General features: G+C 34.5%; 1 protein-coding gene across 3 annotated transcripts in view; it reads left to right on the plus strand.

Moving 5' to 3' along the window:
* HOMER1 (homer scaffold protein 1) overlaps positions 1 to 13,714 on the plus strand; it is a 144,047-nt gene that overhangs the window by 60,968 nt on the left and 69,365 nt on the right. For 2 of the 3 annotated variants that reach the window (XM_019462912.2, XM_019462910.2), the window contains exons 4-5: positions 1,078 to 1,170; positions 11,367 to 11,506. In XM_019462912.2, the coding sequence (XP_019318457.1) occupies positions 1,078 to 1,170; positions 11,367 to 11,506 (233 nt within the window). The remainder of the gene's footprint in view (positions 1 to 1,077; positions 1,171 to 11,366; positions 11,507 to 13,714) is intronic. The other variant, XM_019462911.2, reaches the window with a different exon arrangement.

The following is a 13,714-nucleotide window of genomic DNA, read 5'->3' on the forward strand; positions in this document are numbered from 1 at the left end:
AGAATACCTCCTTACTTGAAAAAGGAGTAGTAATATACCTTCAGTTCCCTGATCTACAAGTTACAGGTGACAACTTTAATGTAAGAAGGAAAGTTGTAATGAAAACTTAAATTTTAGCCTTCTTCCAAATGTCCAAGGCAGGTTAGAGTACAATGACCTTTCCTTCCCAAGTTTTCCTTCTCAATATCAAAATGAAATCAGGGTTGGCTTATGGGGTTTGAGTAGGGAACCATAATTTCATATTTTAATTACCAGCTCTAGCTGGTGCTTTAAGTTGCATAGAGATTTTTGACTTTTTAGTTTGATTATTGTGTAGCCTTAACTTACTCTGAGAATAATGTAGACTAGTTTCCACTTCCAAAGCAGTAATAGATAATCTTTGTGGCTCTGACATTTCTAGATTACTATGGATTTGTAGGAATTAGCATTTTATGTACCATAGTTTGTTGTTGTTGTTGTTACCAATTTTAAAGACCTTTGTGGAGTTCGTGTTATTCCTCTCTGCTGTTGTACATTAGCTGTTTAAGAATCTTTGGAAATGAAGTTTTAGTAATGCCATTTAGCGATAATAGTAAATGTTGCCATTTATATTGTTGAAAATAAAAAGCCTCACATAATATGAGAGTTTATGTTCCAGTAAAAGTTAAAAGCACACTCCAAATACCGAGATGTTTATGAGTAAATACCTAAAAGATTCATTTTTTTCCCTGTGATAAACAAAGTATGCTAATCTTTACTGATTCCACTCCCATCCTATACTCTGCACCTTGGTCTTAGTAAAGTATATCTGAACACTGAGGAAGAGACGTAGATAAACTAGCTGACCTCAACTTCTACGTTAGTTATCATGATGTCTTTGACTGCAGTTTGTCCAAGGAGTTTGTAGTGTACAGATAAGTGTTTGGTAGTAGATTTCTTTTTCCTTCATTTTCGTATTACGCCTATAATTGATTTATGGCTACGTCGCTTGTGTTAAGAGTCAGTTATTCAGCAATTGAAAGAAAACCAAGGTAAAAGTGGGCAGTGAGACCTGTTTTTATTTTATTTGGTTAATGTATATAGTCTTTATACATTCAGTTCGCAGAAAAGTTTCAGGAATTTAAAGAAGCTGCTCGACTAGCAAAGGAGAAATCACAAGAAAAGATGGAACTTACCAGTACACCTTCACAGGTGGGTATTTAATTTCTATTCCTATTTTTGAGCCTTACTCATTTCCGATGGTATCCTTTATGCCAGGGTTACATTTGGGAAAACAATGGCAAATTTAAGGTAATTTCCAAAGTGGATATAGAATATGCCCTTCACTTAATCTGTAATAGTGGAGAAAGGTGGTTTTTTCCTGTATGCCAATGTCTGCAAGAATCTGGGGAGGAAATGAGTTTAATAATTATAACTCAGATTTTTTGATGTGCATATAACTTTAAAACAATCATGTGTAAAAAGCATAGATTGGCCTAATGTTTTATGTTCTGTGATGGTCAATCACAAGAGGAGACACAGGAGAGGCTCAGGAAAATGAGTTTATTGTACTCACAGGTCTTAGAAAAAGGCGGCATAGCATACATCTGAGGGGCACATAGGGAAGCCTCAGGGTGGTCAGGAGGCAGAAAGCAGGAGCATGGGAAAAGCTGAGGCTAGAGCTATATTGGAGTTTCCTTGGGAATGGCAGGGCAGGGTAGACAGTTTATTTGGCTTGTTGAATAATTTCTGTAGGCTCTAAACTTATAGGGTATTCCCTTGTTGCCTGGTATCTGGCTCTGGGATGATTAAGGCAGAGGAACTTTGCATCCTGGGTGTTTGGGCCAGATGAAGGAGGTATAGCTCTGCGTTGGTTAGTTTGCATATCAAAGGCATGCCCCCATCTTACCTCCTTGCTCTAAGAATTGGCTAGCCAGAAAGGTTTTTTTTTTTTAAGATGTCAAAATGTCAAATACATAGAAAATTAAAAAAACAAATCTGTTTTATTTGATTTTAGTCTGTTTTACTTGATTTTAAGTGTAATTAAATCTGACAGTTGGGACATCTTTATACTTAGTACTGAGACCCAAACAATTTTCCTTTAACAATTGATTTAATACTGTGACTTGCCCATCATAATCTTCCTTCATTTGGAAATTAATTAGATCTCCGAGTTAAGTTCCTTAAATACTCCTATTTCAGTACTTTTACAGAGGTTTTAATGTACATGGTATGATTCAACTTTTTTAATAGGCTTTTCTAAAATTTTCAGGGATGCCTAGGTGGTTTAACCAGTTAATGTCCACCTCTTGATTTTAGGTCAGGTTTTGATCTCACAGTTCGTGAGTGCCAGACCCATGTCCAGCTCTGTGCTGAAAGCATGGAGCCTGCTTGGGATTCACTCTCCCTCTCTCTCTGTCCCTCCCCCCACCTCAAAAATAAATAAAATAAAATAAATTTTTACTTAAATTTGTGCCCTAAGTGTAGAGTTCAGGTTTGGGCTGGGTTCTTGTCTATAGTAGTTGTTTTTGAAGCATACTCAGGAGTTTACATGAAAAGGAAAAATCAGATGTTATAAATGTTTCTCTGGAATATTGTCAGTAGTAGCAGATTTACATAAAACTTGAGGAAGTAAATCGGAGTTGCCTGGGAATTTAGTGACTAGCCATTTTTGAAATTTTTTTGCTCTTCACCTTCCACCTCACACCTGGCACCCCACTGGGTTTTGATAAACCCTACTGGTATAAAGAGTTGGGTGGGTTTTTTTGGTTTTGTTTTGTTTTTACAGAAAAAGAGAGCTCTGTTAACTATGCTTAAAGTACATATTTCCTCATAGATTAAAGGTGTGCCAAGGCTCCATTGTACCTCCTCAACATTTGCATTGACCTGGAATAACATGAATGATCATTTTGAAAGTTGCGTTGAATCTCTCTTCCCTAAATGCTACGGGAGTTAGAGTATACTTTTCATAAAAACCTATTTAAAGTTTAGTACCAATACATGTTGGGAACTCCAGGTCCTCAGGTGAATGATTCTAGCATTGTAAGAGGATATTACAGCACATGCAGTTAGAGAATAACTAAAGGACTCCAATAAAATTATAATTGATTACACTTGGCCGTTGTACTTAGTTCTTGTTTCTCTGATCATAACATGTCTTTATTTAATTGGCCATGAGCAAGTTGCTGGTAAGATGTCTGCCCCTCTTTGGTGGTAGGAATGTCTTTAAGCCTTCACTTTCATCAAAAGAGTATATCCAAGATGTTTATATATGGAAAATACTATGAAATAGAAGGACTAAAAAAGATCTTAAGTTCATCAGTATTTGAGAGCCAAAATACACTGACCTTAAGTTATCTTTTCAAAACATTTGAAGTCTGGTTGCTAATTTGATGTACAAAGCAGAGTAATATTTAAAAAAAATATACTTATTTTCATTTCCATTTCCTCCCCCTCCTTTTTGTGACATTCTCTTACATATGTCATTAATATCTCTGTTTTACTTTGAAATATATGACTGCTGGCCACTCTGATTATACTCATCTGGAGAGTAGAGTTTGATTCTCCCTGATTTAACCTAACCTGCTAAATTAACACTCTGCCTGAAGAATAGACTACTACTCAGGAATTAAGGGGATCAAGAAGTTAAATGGAATAATTGATAGTGGTAGTCACTCAGTTGGTCATAGCTCTTGAAGAGTATGGGTTTTCAAGTCAGACAAACTTGTACATAATTTTTTTTCTTTTTTGTCACTATGTGATCTTGGGAAAATGGCTTCACCTAGGTCTGTTCATACATGTGTAACATGGCAATTACATACTTACACTACAGGATTGTTGGAGAGGATAAATATGATAATGGCAATGTCTAATGATAATGGCACTAATGTAGGTTTTATAGCCTGTCTTTTTTTAATCTGGGCTCCAGCCCTTACTAGTTTTTGTTTTTTGTTTTTTGTTTGTTTTTTTTTTTAATTTAGGCAAGTTATTTTTTTTAATATATAAAATGAGAATAACAGTATCTCCTAAAACTAATATAATACTGTATGTTAATTATACTGGAATTAAAATTAAAAACTTGATGGAAAAAAAAGAAACAGTATCTCCTTGGAGGGTTGTTGTGAGAATTAAATGAGGATTACAAAGTGCTTATTATATAGTAAGTGCTTAAGTGCTAACAGCTGTAATTGGTGATGTGGCCTGCATCAGAGTACCCTGGAAAACTTATCAGAACACAAAATGCTGAGTCCTACTCCTGGCATGTCTGATTTAGTACGGCTGAGATGGGGCCTGAGAATTTACGTTTCTGATGACAGCATTCCAGGAGATGTGATCTGGGGACCACACTTTGAGAAGCAGTGCTGTAGACAAACTTCCTCATCCCCTAAGGGCATGTGATGAAGAGAGTCGGGCATTTAGAACCGAGTTAGCTGCTTCCCCATTCTTAAATTCTTGGGCTAAGTTTGTACACTTGATAGAATGTGTGGTCATGTCAGATAGTCTTTATGTTGTCTTTATCAGGAAAACATCTCCAGGAATAAGTTGAATCATGTATTTGTTGTTAGTCTGTTTCATGTCCTTCTTTAAATAACAGACATTAATTTAGAACTTCTCCTCTTTTGGAGATCTTCTCTTCTTGTGTTTCCATGGGAATCTTTTAATAATCTTGACATAAAATCAAGAGTGATGATTGGCTTTAAAAGGGGCTACATAATCAAAATAATGCAATTTTTTCTTCACTGGAGTTTAGAAAAAAATAAGTTTTAGCTGACAGTTCACTAAGACTTTTAAATGGAGTGAAATATTAATGCATTAGTTGTTTGTAGTCAAACAAAAGTTAGGTTCCCCCCTCCCCATATAAATTGTCAGGTTGTGTAGTATTGGATATGTTGTAGCCTCTTAATCTATATTTAGACTAGCTTTTTTCCTCAGATTTTTAAAAATTCACTTTATAGAAAAACTAGAATATGTCTGTATGTGTATATTCAAAGAAGGAACAAAGTTTCTTTAGCTTTGTTATAAATACCGTAATTTTTTAATGTTCATTTTAATGGTAAATTGTATTTACTCAAACGAGGCACTGTTTTTTTGTAACTGATTGTTAGTATCTCTGTGACTAGCTATTTGATCTTCTACAAGTCACTTGACCTGCCTGGGTAGTAGTTCTTAAATCTGTAAGGTCAGAGGTTTGAATTATATGATCTCTTTGGAATTTCAAATATAATAAATCTCAAATACTTCAGATTTTCTTAAAAAAGGATGTTACTTGCTATACATGGATTTTTTTTGAAAGGTGGTCTGTATTAGCCAAGTGTTACTACTATGAACTGTATTAGTTACATATCTAGCATACAAATATACCATTGGAATTAGCAAATGCCTATAAATTAATGTGATAATTTCTTACTATCACATAACAAAAGTGGTTTTACTGAGCCAGATAGCTCAAAACAATCTCAGGAAAGGTTCACTAGAATTCTCTGGATATTATGGTTTGCTGTCCAAAGTAAGGACGGTGGACTTAAGAGTCTCTAATCCTGTTACTTGCCTCAGTGGAGTATTTATCCATTTCTCTATTGGGTTTACCTCCTAGGTGTTTGCAGTGAGAATAGAGAGGAGGAAATAGATATGACAATGGTGAAATTGACCAAACTTGGAGGAAATACAGCAGTTGAAGGAATGGTGAGGGAGGCTGATAAAACAGGAGCTGGATGTTTTTGAAACTTCTATTGTTGTTTTGTAGCATGAACTTCAGAAGATTTCCACTTCACATACTGAATTTGTATCCTAATTGAGCATCAGGGGATGTGTCCTGTATGTAGTTAGATATTTTGAATTGGAGCGAAGTCTCAAGAGTCATCAACAAGTGAGTATAGTTAAAGCTCTAGGAGAGAATGACATCATCCAGAAAGAAAGTAGAATGCAAAGATAGGGGAAGACAGGGTCAAAAATTGTCATTTGAAGATTGTCACTTAAATTGAGGAAGATACAGGGAGAGACACTGAAAAGTGGTAGGAAATGAGCCAGCAGGAAATGTTAGCACAGAAGTCAAGAGAAGAGCATTTTCAGTTGGAGGCGATGATTTGGCAGTGTCAGAGGGGGGTTCTAGTAGGATGAAACTTAAGAGTACTTTAAACCTAACTGGAGTTCATTGGTAATTACAGGTGGACTGTTGGTGAAGAAAGGACAATGCGAAGTAGTTTCTAGAATTAAAGGAAGTAGAATTGGTGACTTTAAGGTATTCTTGAGATGGAAATGTTTGATAGTGAGAATAAGGTCACAAATACTTGTTTCTTTTCTATGAGGAGAATTAGAGTCAACATGATAATCTCTGGAGGATGTGAAGCTAAGAATATTTCTTTTATGTATGCGTGGGAGTGATTTGATTATGTTTTTAAATGTAAGGAAGGAGTCAGTAAAGGACAAAGAGAAGAATAGAAAGAATGGATCATTGATGGAGCATTGTGCAGGGGAAGGTAATGTAAGCGAGGAGGTTAGAGACAAATGAGCCACTTCTTCATCTGAGACAGGAGGGAAGGATAAAAATGAATTCAGATACAGGTAGGAGGAAGACCGAGGAAACTCATGCCAGTTTATTTCTATTTTCTCTGGATGGAAGAGTTGGGTCATTCACTGAGAGGAAGGACAGCTTGAAGAGAGAGGAGGCTTGAACACAGATTTGGAACAGCTGTTAGGTAAAGTAAAAAAGAAGAGTCCAGTGGGAGTAGTAAGTAAAATTAAAGCTTATTCAGTATTTCAAGAGCATAATTGAAGTCAGAGCTCCGGATTATTTTCATGACACTAATCAGCATACCTCACAGTATTTTCTCTCAGCACTTGATAGCTTGGGCACGTAAGAATAGAGAATGATGGTTCAGTTGATGAGAAATTGGAAATTGGCAAGACAGTTATTGTGGAAGGTAAAGGAATCCCCCAAATTGGGATGATGCTAGTGAGAATATCACTAAGGTGATTGGCATTCTGGTTTTAGGCTGAGTGTAGAGAGATTGCACCTCACAAAGTAGGATAATTGCAGAGGGCCAAAAGATACCAGGTTAAAGAGCAGGTTAGGTTGAGAGGATAGGAGGTTGTACAGCACCTATTACCTGTTGGAATCAACATTAGTAGTTGATAAGTTAGTGAAAAAAGTCAGTTTCGATGATGAAGTTTTTAAAAAAATCCTTAAAAATTTGTAAAATAAAATTCAGTAATACTGTGTTTTATGTATTTGCCAATATTTTTATTTAAAGGTCAAGTGTTCTCTTTGAATATGAATCTTGATTGGAATTCCATGTTCTTTCTGACACAAACCATGTTCATTAATTGTCAGCAATTTCCTGTTTTCCTTTAAGTAGAGCTGACTCTTGTCACTTGCAAAGAAATCTGAGTATGATAGATTTTTATGTCATTTTTCTGATACTATGTGGGTAGCATATAATGTATGTTATGTAATCGTTTATTATATACAGCGACTTCAATAGTGGATTTTATTTTCTAGTCATTTACCTGTTAGTCGTTTCAAAGCATGTAGTTTGATTTTCATCAAAATAACCACTCTAGGTTTGCATTCAGATTTTATTAATTTGTATAATATGTAATTGAACTATATAATGATATGAATACAATTGGCATAAACATGTTTGGGACAGATACAGCTGATTCTTGGTTATCATTTAATGCAGCTGGTAGGTACAAGAATATGCAGAATAGAGATTAACCCAGTAGCACTGTGCATCAGTCCATCCACTTTACATAGGGAAGGAAGAACATGAGTTAATCTAGAGTCAGGGTACAAAGAGACTCTGTGGTTGTCAGAAAGTGGGATTTCAGAGATGGTGACCAGGTAAAGGGAATGCTTTGTGATCGTAGACATTTATCTTAACCTTATCTTCCTTTATATATCTTTTTGCCCTTCTGTGTCTCTTCCCTAGCATTTTTTTCCGTATCCACAGCCATGGGAACTCAAAATCCTAAGGTTGTCCCTCAGTTTTTCCTGTCTGAGCCTCTGCCCAGAAAAGAGGATTCTCATCTTCATTTAAATACAAGCGACAGGAAATAGAATAAGTCTTCTTTGAATATTTGTTAAATGATTAAGAGAAGAGACTCTGTTTTACTGAAGTAAGAAAGGATGAAACTGTAACAGGAATTTTAATTTAGTCTTTATTGGAATTAAAAGGAAGATGTTAGTGGTATTTAGTCTAGTGGGGAAGGGCAGTGCCATCACATCCTTCCGGCCCACCCTCCTACTACAGCACAGACACCAGAGAGGAGGTTGGTGATACTACCCTAAGGCCTGGAGAGAGAGCCCAGGTCATTTGTTTTTCGTGTTTTACGTTTTCGTATTTTATGTTTTACATTTTTCATTTCTCTTATCACCTTTGGTGTATGTATATACATACATACATATATCAAAGAAGGTATTGTGTGATAATTTTTTCCTTAAAATGGCCATATTAGCTTAAGAATGTCTTTCTAGGGGCACCTGGGTGTCTCAGTCGGTTTTAAGCATCTGACTTCAGCTCAGGTCATGATCTCACTTCGTGGATTCAAGCCCCACATTAGGCTCTGTGCTGACAGTGCAGAGCTTGCTTGGGATTCTCTCTTTCCCTCTCTCTCTGCCCCCTCCCCACTTTGCTCACTCTCTCTCTCTCAAAATAAATAAATAAACTAAAAAAAAAAAAAAAGAATTAACAGCACTGTAGAAACAAAAAATGGAATGTCTTTTTAAAGACAAATTACCCTTTTTTTTCTTTGAAAAGTTTCTAGTCAAATAAATACATCTCCAAGTTTTTTATTTTAATATTTGAATTAAAGATAGAAATGTTGACTTGATGGAAGGTACACCTTTAGGGACACCTGAGTGGCCCAGTGGGTTGAGCACCTGACTATTGATTTTGGCTCAGGTCGAGATCTCACAGGCGTGAGATTGAGCCTGCATTGGGCTCTGCACTGACAGCATGGAGCCTGCTTGGAATTCTCTTTCTTTCTCTCTCTCTGCCCCTTCCCTGATTTCTCTTTCTCTCTCTTTTTCTCTCAAAATAAATAAACATTTTTAAAAATTACACAAAGTTTAGATTAAAAAAGAACTAGTTTGGAATATGTTAAATAAAACAACTGTGCTATTTTCAGCATATATGAAATTCCTGGAAAGTTTCACAGAATACTTTTCACTACCTGTGGGGCAGTTAAAAGTCAAAGGAATCTCATTTTCCTTTTATGCTCCTATGCACTGTTGGAACTCTTTCTTAGGATTTTATGAATTTTTAACCTGTTTTAAAAAAAAAACATGCTCTGGGCTTTTTGTTTTCACTTTAGATATAATGTCTAGGGTAACTAAATCTACCTTTCATTAAATATAGCTAATATTCAAGTTTTCTAATGAAAAGCTTGTTGAATTACGATACTGGAATTGTTGCAGCCTCGGTCCCTTTCTTCCTCTCCTTCCTTCTTCCTTTTTCTCCTGCCTCTGAAATGGTTTTTCTACTTCAGTAACATCAGCTTTCCTAATCCCCCCAAGACCCATGCACCCAAACACTCATTTTCCCCCGAAGGCAGTGAGAACCAGAAATCAAACAACTGTCCCTCTTTCTTCTCTCTCTTTTAATCCTGATCTACTTTTGTCCCTCACACTCATATCAGTCAATTCTAGCAAATCTCTAGGTGAATCCTTAGTTGCTAATGCTGGTTATGCCCTTTCCGGTTAACAACGTAACTTGTTTTGTTCTCATGTCCACTGAATCAACTTACTGTTTAGCTGATTGGACAGTCCACCTTGATTATTTTAGTTTGGTTTGGTCTTTCTTGGAAAGAAGTAGCTCTGATTAATTTCTTCTTGCTGCTTAAACTTTTTCTGGCTGATTCACGTGATCCATAATTGACCTAGAAGTAACCACCTTGGATATGGTTTTATGTTGTAACATTATACTGTAAACCTTATTCTTGGACTGACCATCAATTACTAGAAACAAAGAGGATTTAGGAGAATGAAATTAAAGGTCAATATGGAAATTCCATTAATAATTGAAAAATAGTTAAGTGATAAGGTGGAATCAAGAAAGTAGCCTTTTGACTTTTAATAAGCTTGTATAATTAATAGCATTATGGTATAATGAGTTAAAATATTTACATATGAAATAAAATACATACAATTTAAAACCAGAAGCCCACAAAAGAAAGTTACCCTCACCACAGTAATATTTTCTATATTCCTAACATTTCTCCATGTGCAATATTTTTAGGTAAAGTAAATAAACTATCATAATCTAGATATTTCCTTATATTTACATATTTTTCTAATTCTAAGCATTTTCCTGTATTACACATATTTTTCTTGTTGGTTGTTTTTTTTTTTGTTTGTTTTGTTTTGTTTTTGTTTTTGTTTTTAAAGTAAACTCTAGAGTAGAGATTCCAGTCCAGTAGAGATCAGGAGTCATATGCTCTAGGAACTAAACCAGGTCAGGTGCCTGTCTTGTTTTTATTTGAAGAAAACCTGTATTCTTTCAAGTTGGCAGATGGTGACCATACCTACCCACTCTCCTCTTGGACACTGATGTTTTCATTTTCTTCACTAGCATAGCCTAATATTTCAGTTGTAAACTTTCAGTGCCCAGAGATCCCAAGGGGTCCACAAAGGTGCACTTTAATGATCCCATGCTAAGATTGCCCCTGGTTAACAGGTTTGTCCAATGAGCCCTCATTCTGATCTCTACTAATACCAAATTTAGATAATCTTATGATGCAGTGACAATAATAAGTGTCAGTTAAAGCTGCATTTTAAAGTCCACTTGTTTTCCAGAAGAATAAATTAAGTTTGCCTTGATAGACAAATCTTAATTAAAAGTAGAAATAAGACAGAAAATTTTGTGAAGAAAAATAATTCCATTATGAGTAACAGGCAAGAAAAGCTGAAATAAACTCACTTTGTATATGTTACAGAGAGATTTCTGGCTGCTTTTGTAGATAACTCTGGAACTGAAAAGTAGGGCAGATAAAAAAATTAAAACTTGATTTCTTTCTTCCCTTTGCCTTCCTACTTCCCCAAGTAAAATCACATTTTCTTCCATTTTTGTGCTATCTTCTTTTTCTTCAGTAATTCTTTGAATATCTTTTCTTCTAACCAATTAATTGCTTATATAAACCCAAAAGCTTTTCAATTCTTTGAAACTACATTTCTAAATTGTGTTATCTTTACATTTCTAAATTGTATTGTTTCAGATAGTTTTATGAGTTGCTTTGCTTTAAAAAATTATTTCTCCTTTAAATTTCCTTTTTTAAATCTTTGACTCATATTTCAATGGAAATATGGTTTGTAAGTAAACATACATCAGAGTCACTCTTAACTTGAAGATAATCTTGTGTATTTTAACAAAAGCATAACACTTTTATCCCCTACCTCCCTTTTTTTAAAGGAATCAGCAGGCGGGGATCTTCAGTCTCCTTTAACACCAGAAAGTATCAATGGAACAGATGATGAAAGAGCACCTGACGTGACACAGAACTCAGAACCAAGGGCTGAACCAACTCAGAATGCATTGCCATTTTCACATAGGTACAGATTCAATTCAACCATCATGATTAAGTAAAATGTGTAAATATGGAAACTTACTTGGTTTTAGATAAATCTTGCAAAGTTACTACCCTGAGTGAAAATTCCAGGTCAGTCTTTTTTTTTTTTTTTTTTTTTTTCCCTTTTTTACTTTTTTTGTTAACCTCAGAAAGGTTTTTATAATTTATAGTTTATGGATGGCTAGATGGACTGGAATGAACATTTCCTTTATGTAGAAAAAGGGCTACCTAGTTAATTGCAGCACAAATCACTTTTCAGTGAAACAATATCTTATTATAAATCTCTTCTACTCTTTTTTTTTTTTTTTTTTTTTTTTAACCACAGCCGTAAAAGGCCTCTTTGTTAACCTGGTTTCCACTTTCATCTGTGTTCTTGAGGGTTATACATTTTTTTAAAAAAACAGGCTTCCTACTCTGAAATTAAGCTTTACCGTACTCTTAGAGGTGATCTCACCATAGGATTTCACAGAAGGAAACAAGTTATTGTCACTTCTATTAGTGTTAATGTCAGATTTAGATTTTGCATATCAACTAACAGAAGATAAATCTTCACATACTTCTGAATTTTAAAAGAATTTGGTACTTGAAAAAGATACAATGTATCTTAAACGTGTTCTAAACCAGTTACATTAATTATTTGCTATTCTGTGGTATTTTTAGGATGTAGGGAGGTCTGTGGAACTGTAGCCTTGCAAATGTAAACAAAAACCTATTAGTCACTGTCTTAAAATTAATTTTCATCCTTTGGAAACTTTTGACTAGGTAATTTTAAATAAAGTTAAGAGATGCACAACATAGGAAAACTATTTTCTTTTCAAGACCACTTCTTAAAAAATCAAATTCTTTAGCATATTCAGAAAAATTGTGAAGTGATAGCATCCAAACTCTTCCATGAGAATTCTAATTTCTATTGAATTTGTTGACTGTTAGAGGCAGCATAGATTATACATATCAGAGACAAACATTGAGAGACCTCATGGTCAGATTGAGGAAGAAGAAATTAGTTACAGGTTTTTTTTAAGAATGTGTGAGGAAAACTATTTGACTTTGAGGTATTCTAATTTTGTTCCTAAAAATGCAGTAATTTTGCATAAAACAGTAGACATATCTTAGAATTATCATGGAGATCATGCTTTAACTATTGCAGTGTAAGCATATTCTCTTTTCTGTTGTTATAAACATTACTGAACACATGAAAATTTTTGAGTTTCCTGAAGACTGCATTTTCACATTGATTTATAAAGTACACACTTCTTTTGAATATACAATTAGAATTAAAGAGCAATGTGATTAGTATGTAGATTTAAAAAAATGCCAAGGGAAGGAAAAATTTTATTCCTATTAAATTTAGCAGACCCATTTCAAAGACTTAAATGCACTGCATATAATTACAAACTTGATTTCTTTGGCTAACACTTAAATGAGCCATGTGCATTGAATACTGTAGCTTTTGGAAATAAGAACTTTTATATTTAACATTTGTAAAAAACTGTTTCTGCATTATACACCCCAAATTCTCAGAATGTTTGTTTTACTAATCCTTTGTACTTGAATTTACTAACTAGAATTAGTCATCTATTGATTTTCTCTGTTCCTGGGAGTCTAATAGGACTTACTTTGATTTGAAGATACAGCTTCTTTGGTAGAATCTATAGATTAGCCATGGAGATATTTTGAGTTCTGAAAAGAATTTAACAAGTCATTTTAAGCTTTTAATTATGTTAAAGGTATTAACACAATCTTATAGTTCTCCTGTTAGAGTATTTTAAATATTCTTTAGTTTATAAGATTTTTGAAGATTATTTTCTGAACTGGTTTGATTTCCACCTGAAATAGAAGACTGAATGTTTTATAGCCAATGTTAGAATCCCAAAATAACAGAAGAGACCTTAAAGATGGTATAAACCAAGATCTTCCAACTGGTAGTTTGAAATCAATTTAGGTTATTCATGGCATTCTGAGAAATGAAACATAATAAAATAGGAAACATCAGAGTAAAATTCACGTTAAAAGTAGAAACTTTATTTTAGTCATATACAGATTTATGTGTGTGCTCTGGATCATGGTGTAAAACATCCAAGTTTGAAAATGTGTACCTTTGACACATGAGGAGACTAAATCACAGAGGTTAGGTGAGTTGTGCTAGGTCACATTGTTCAGTAGTAAAAACTTTAGTAGTAGTACAGATCAC

Source organism: Panthera pardus, unplaced genomic scaffold, assembly GCF_024362965.1.
Source record: "Panthera pardus isolate Hobbes unplaced genomic scaffold, ASM2436296v1 HiC_scaffold_2, whole genome shotgun sequence".
Taxonomy (NCBI): Eukaryota; Metazoa; Chordata; class Mammalia; order Carnivora; family Felidae; genus Panthera; species Panthera pardus.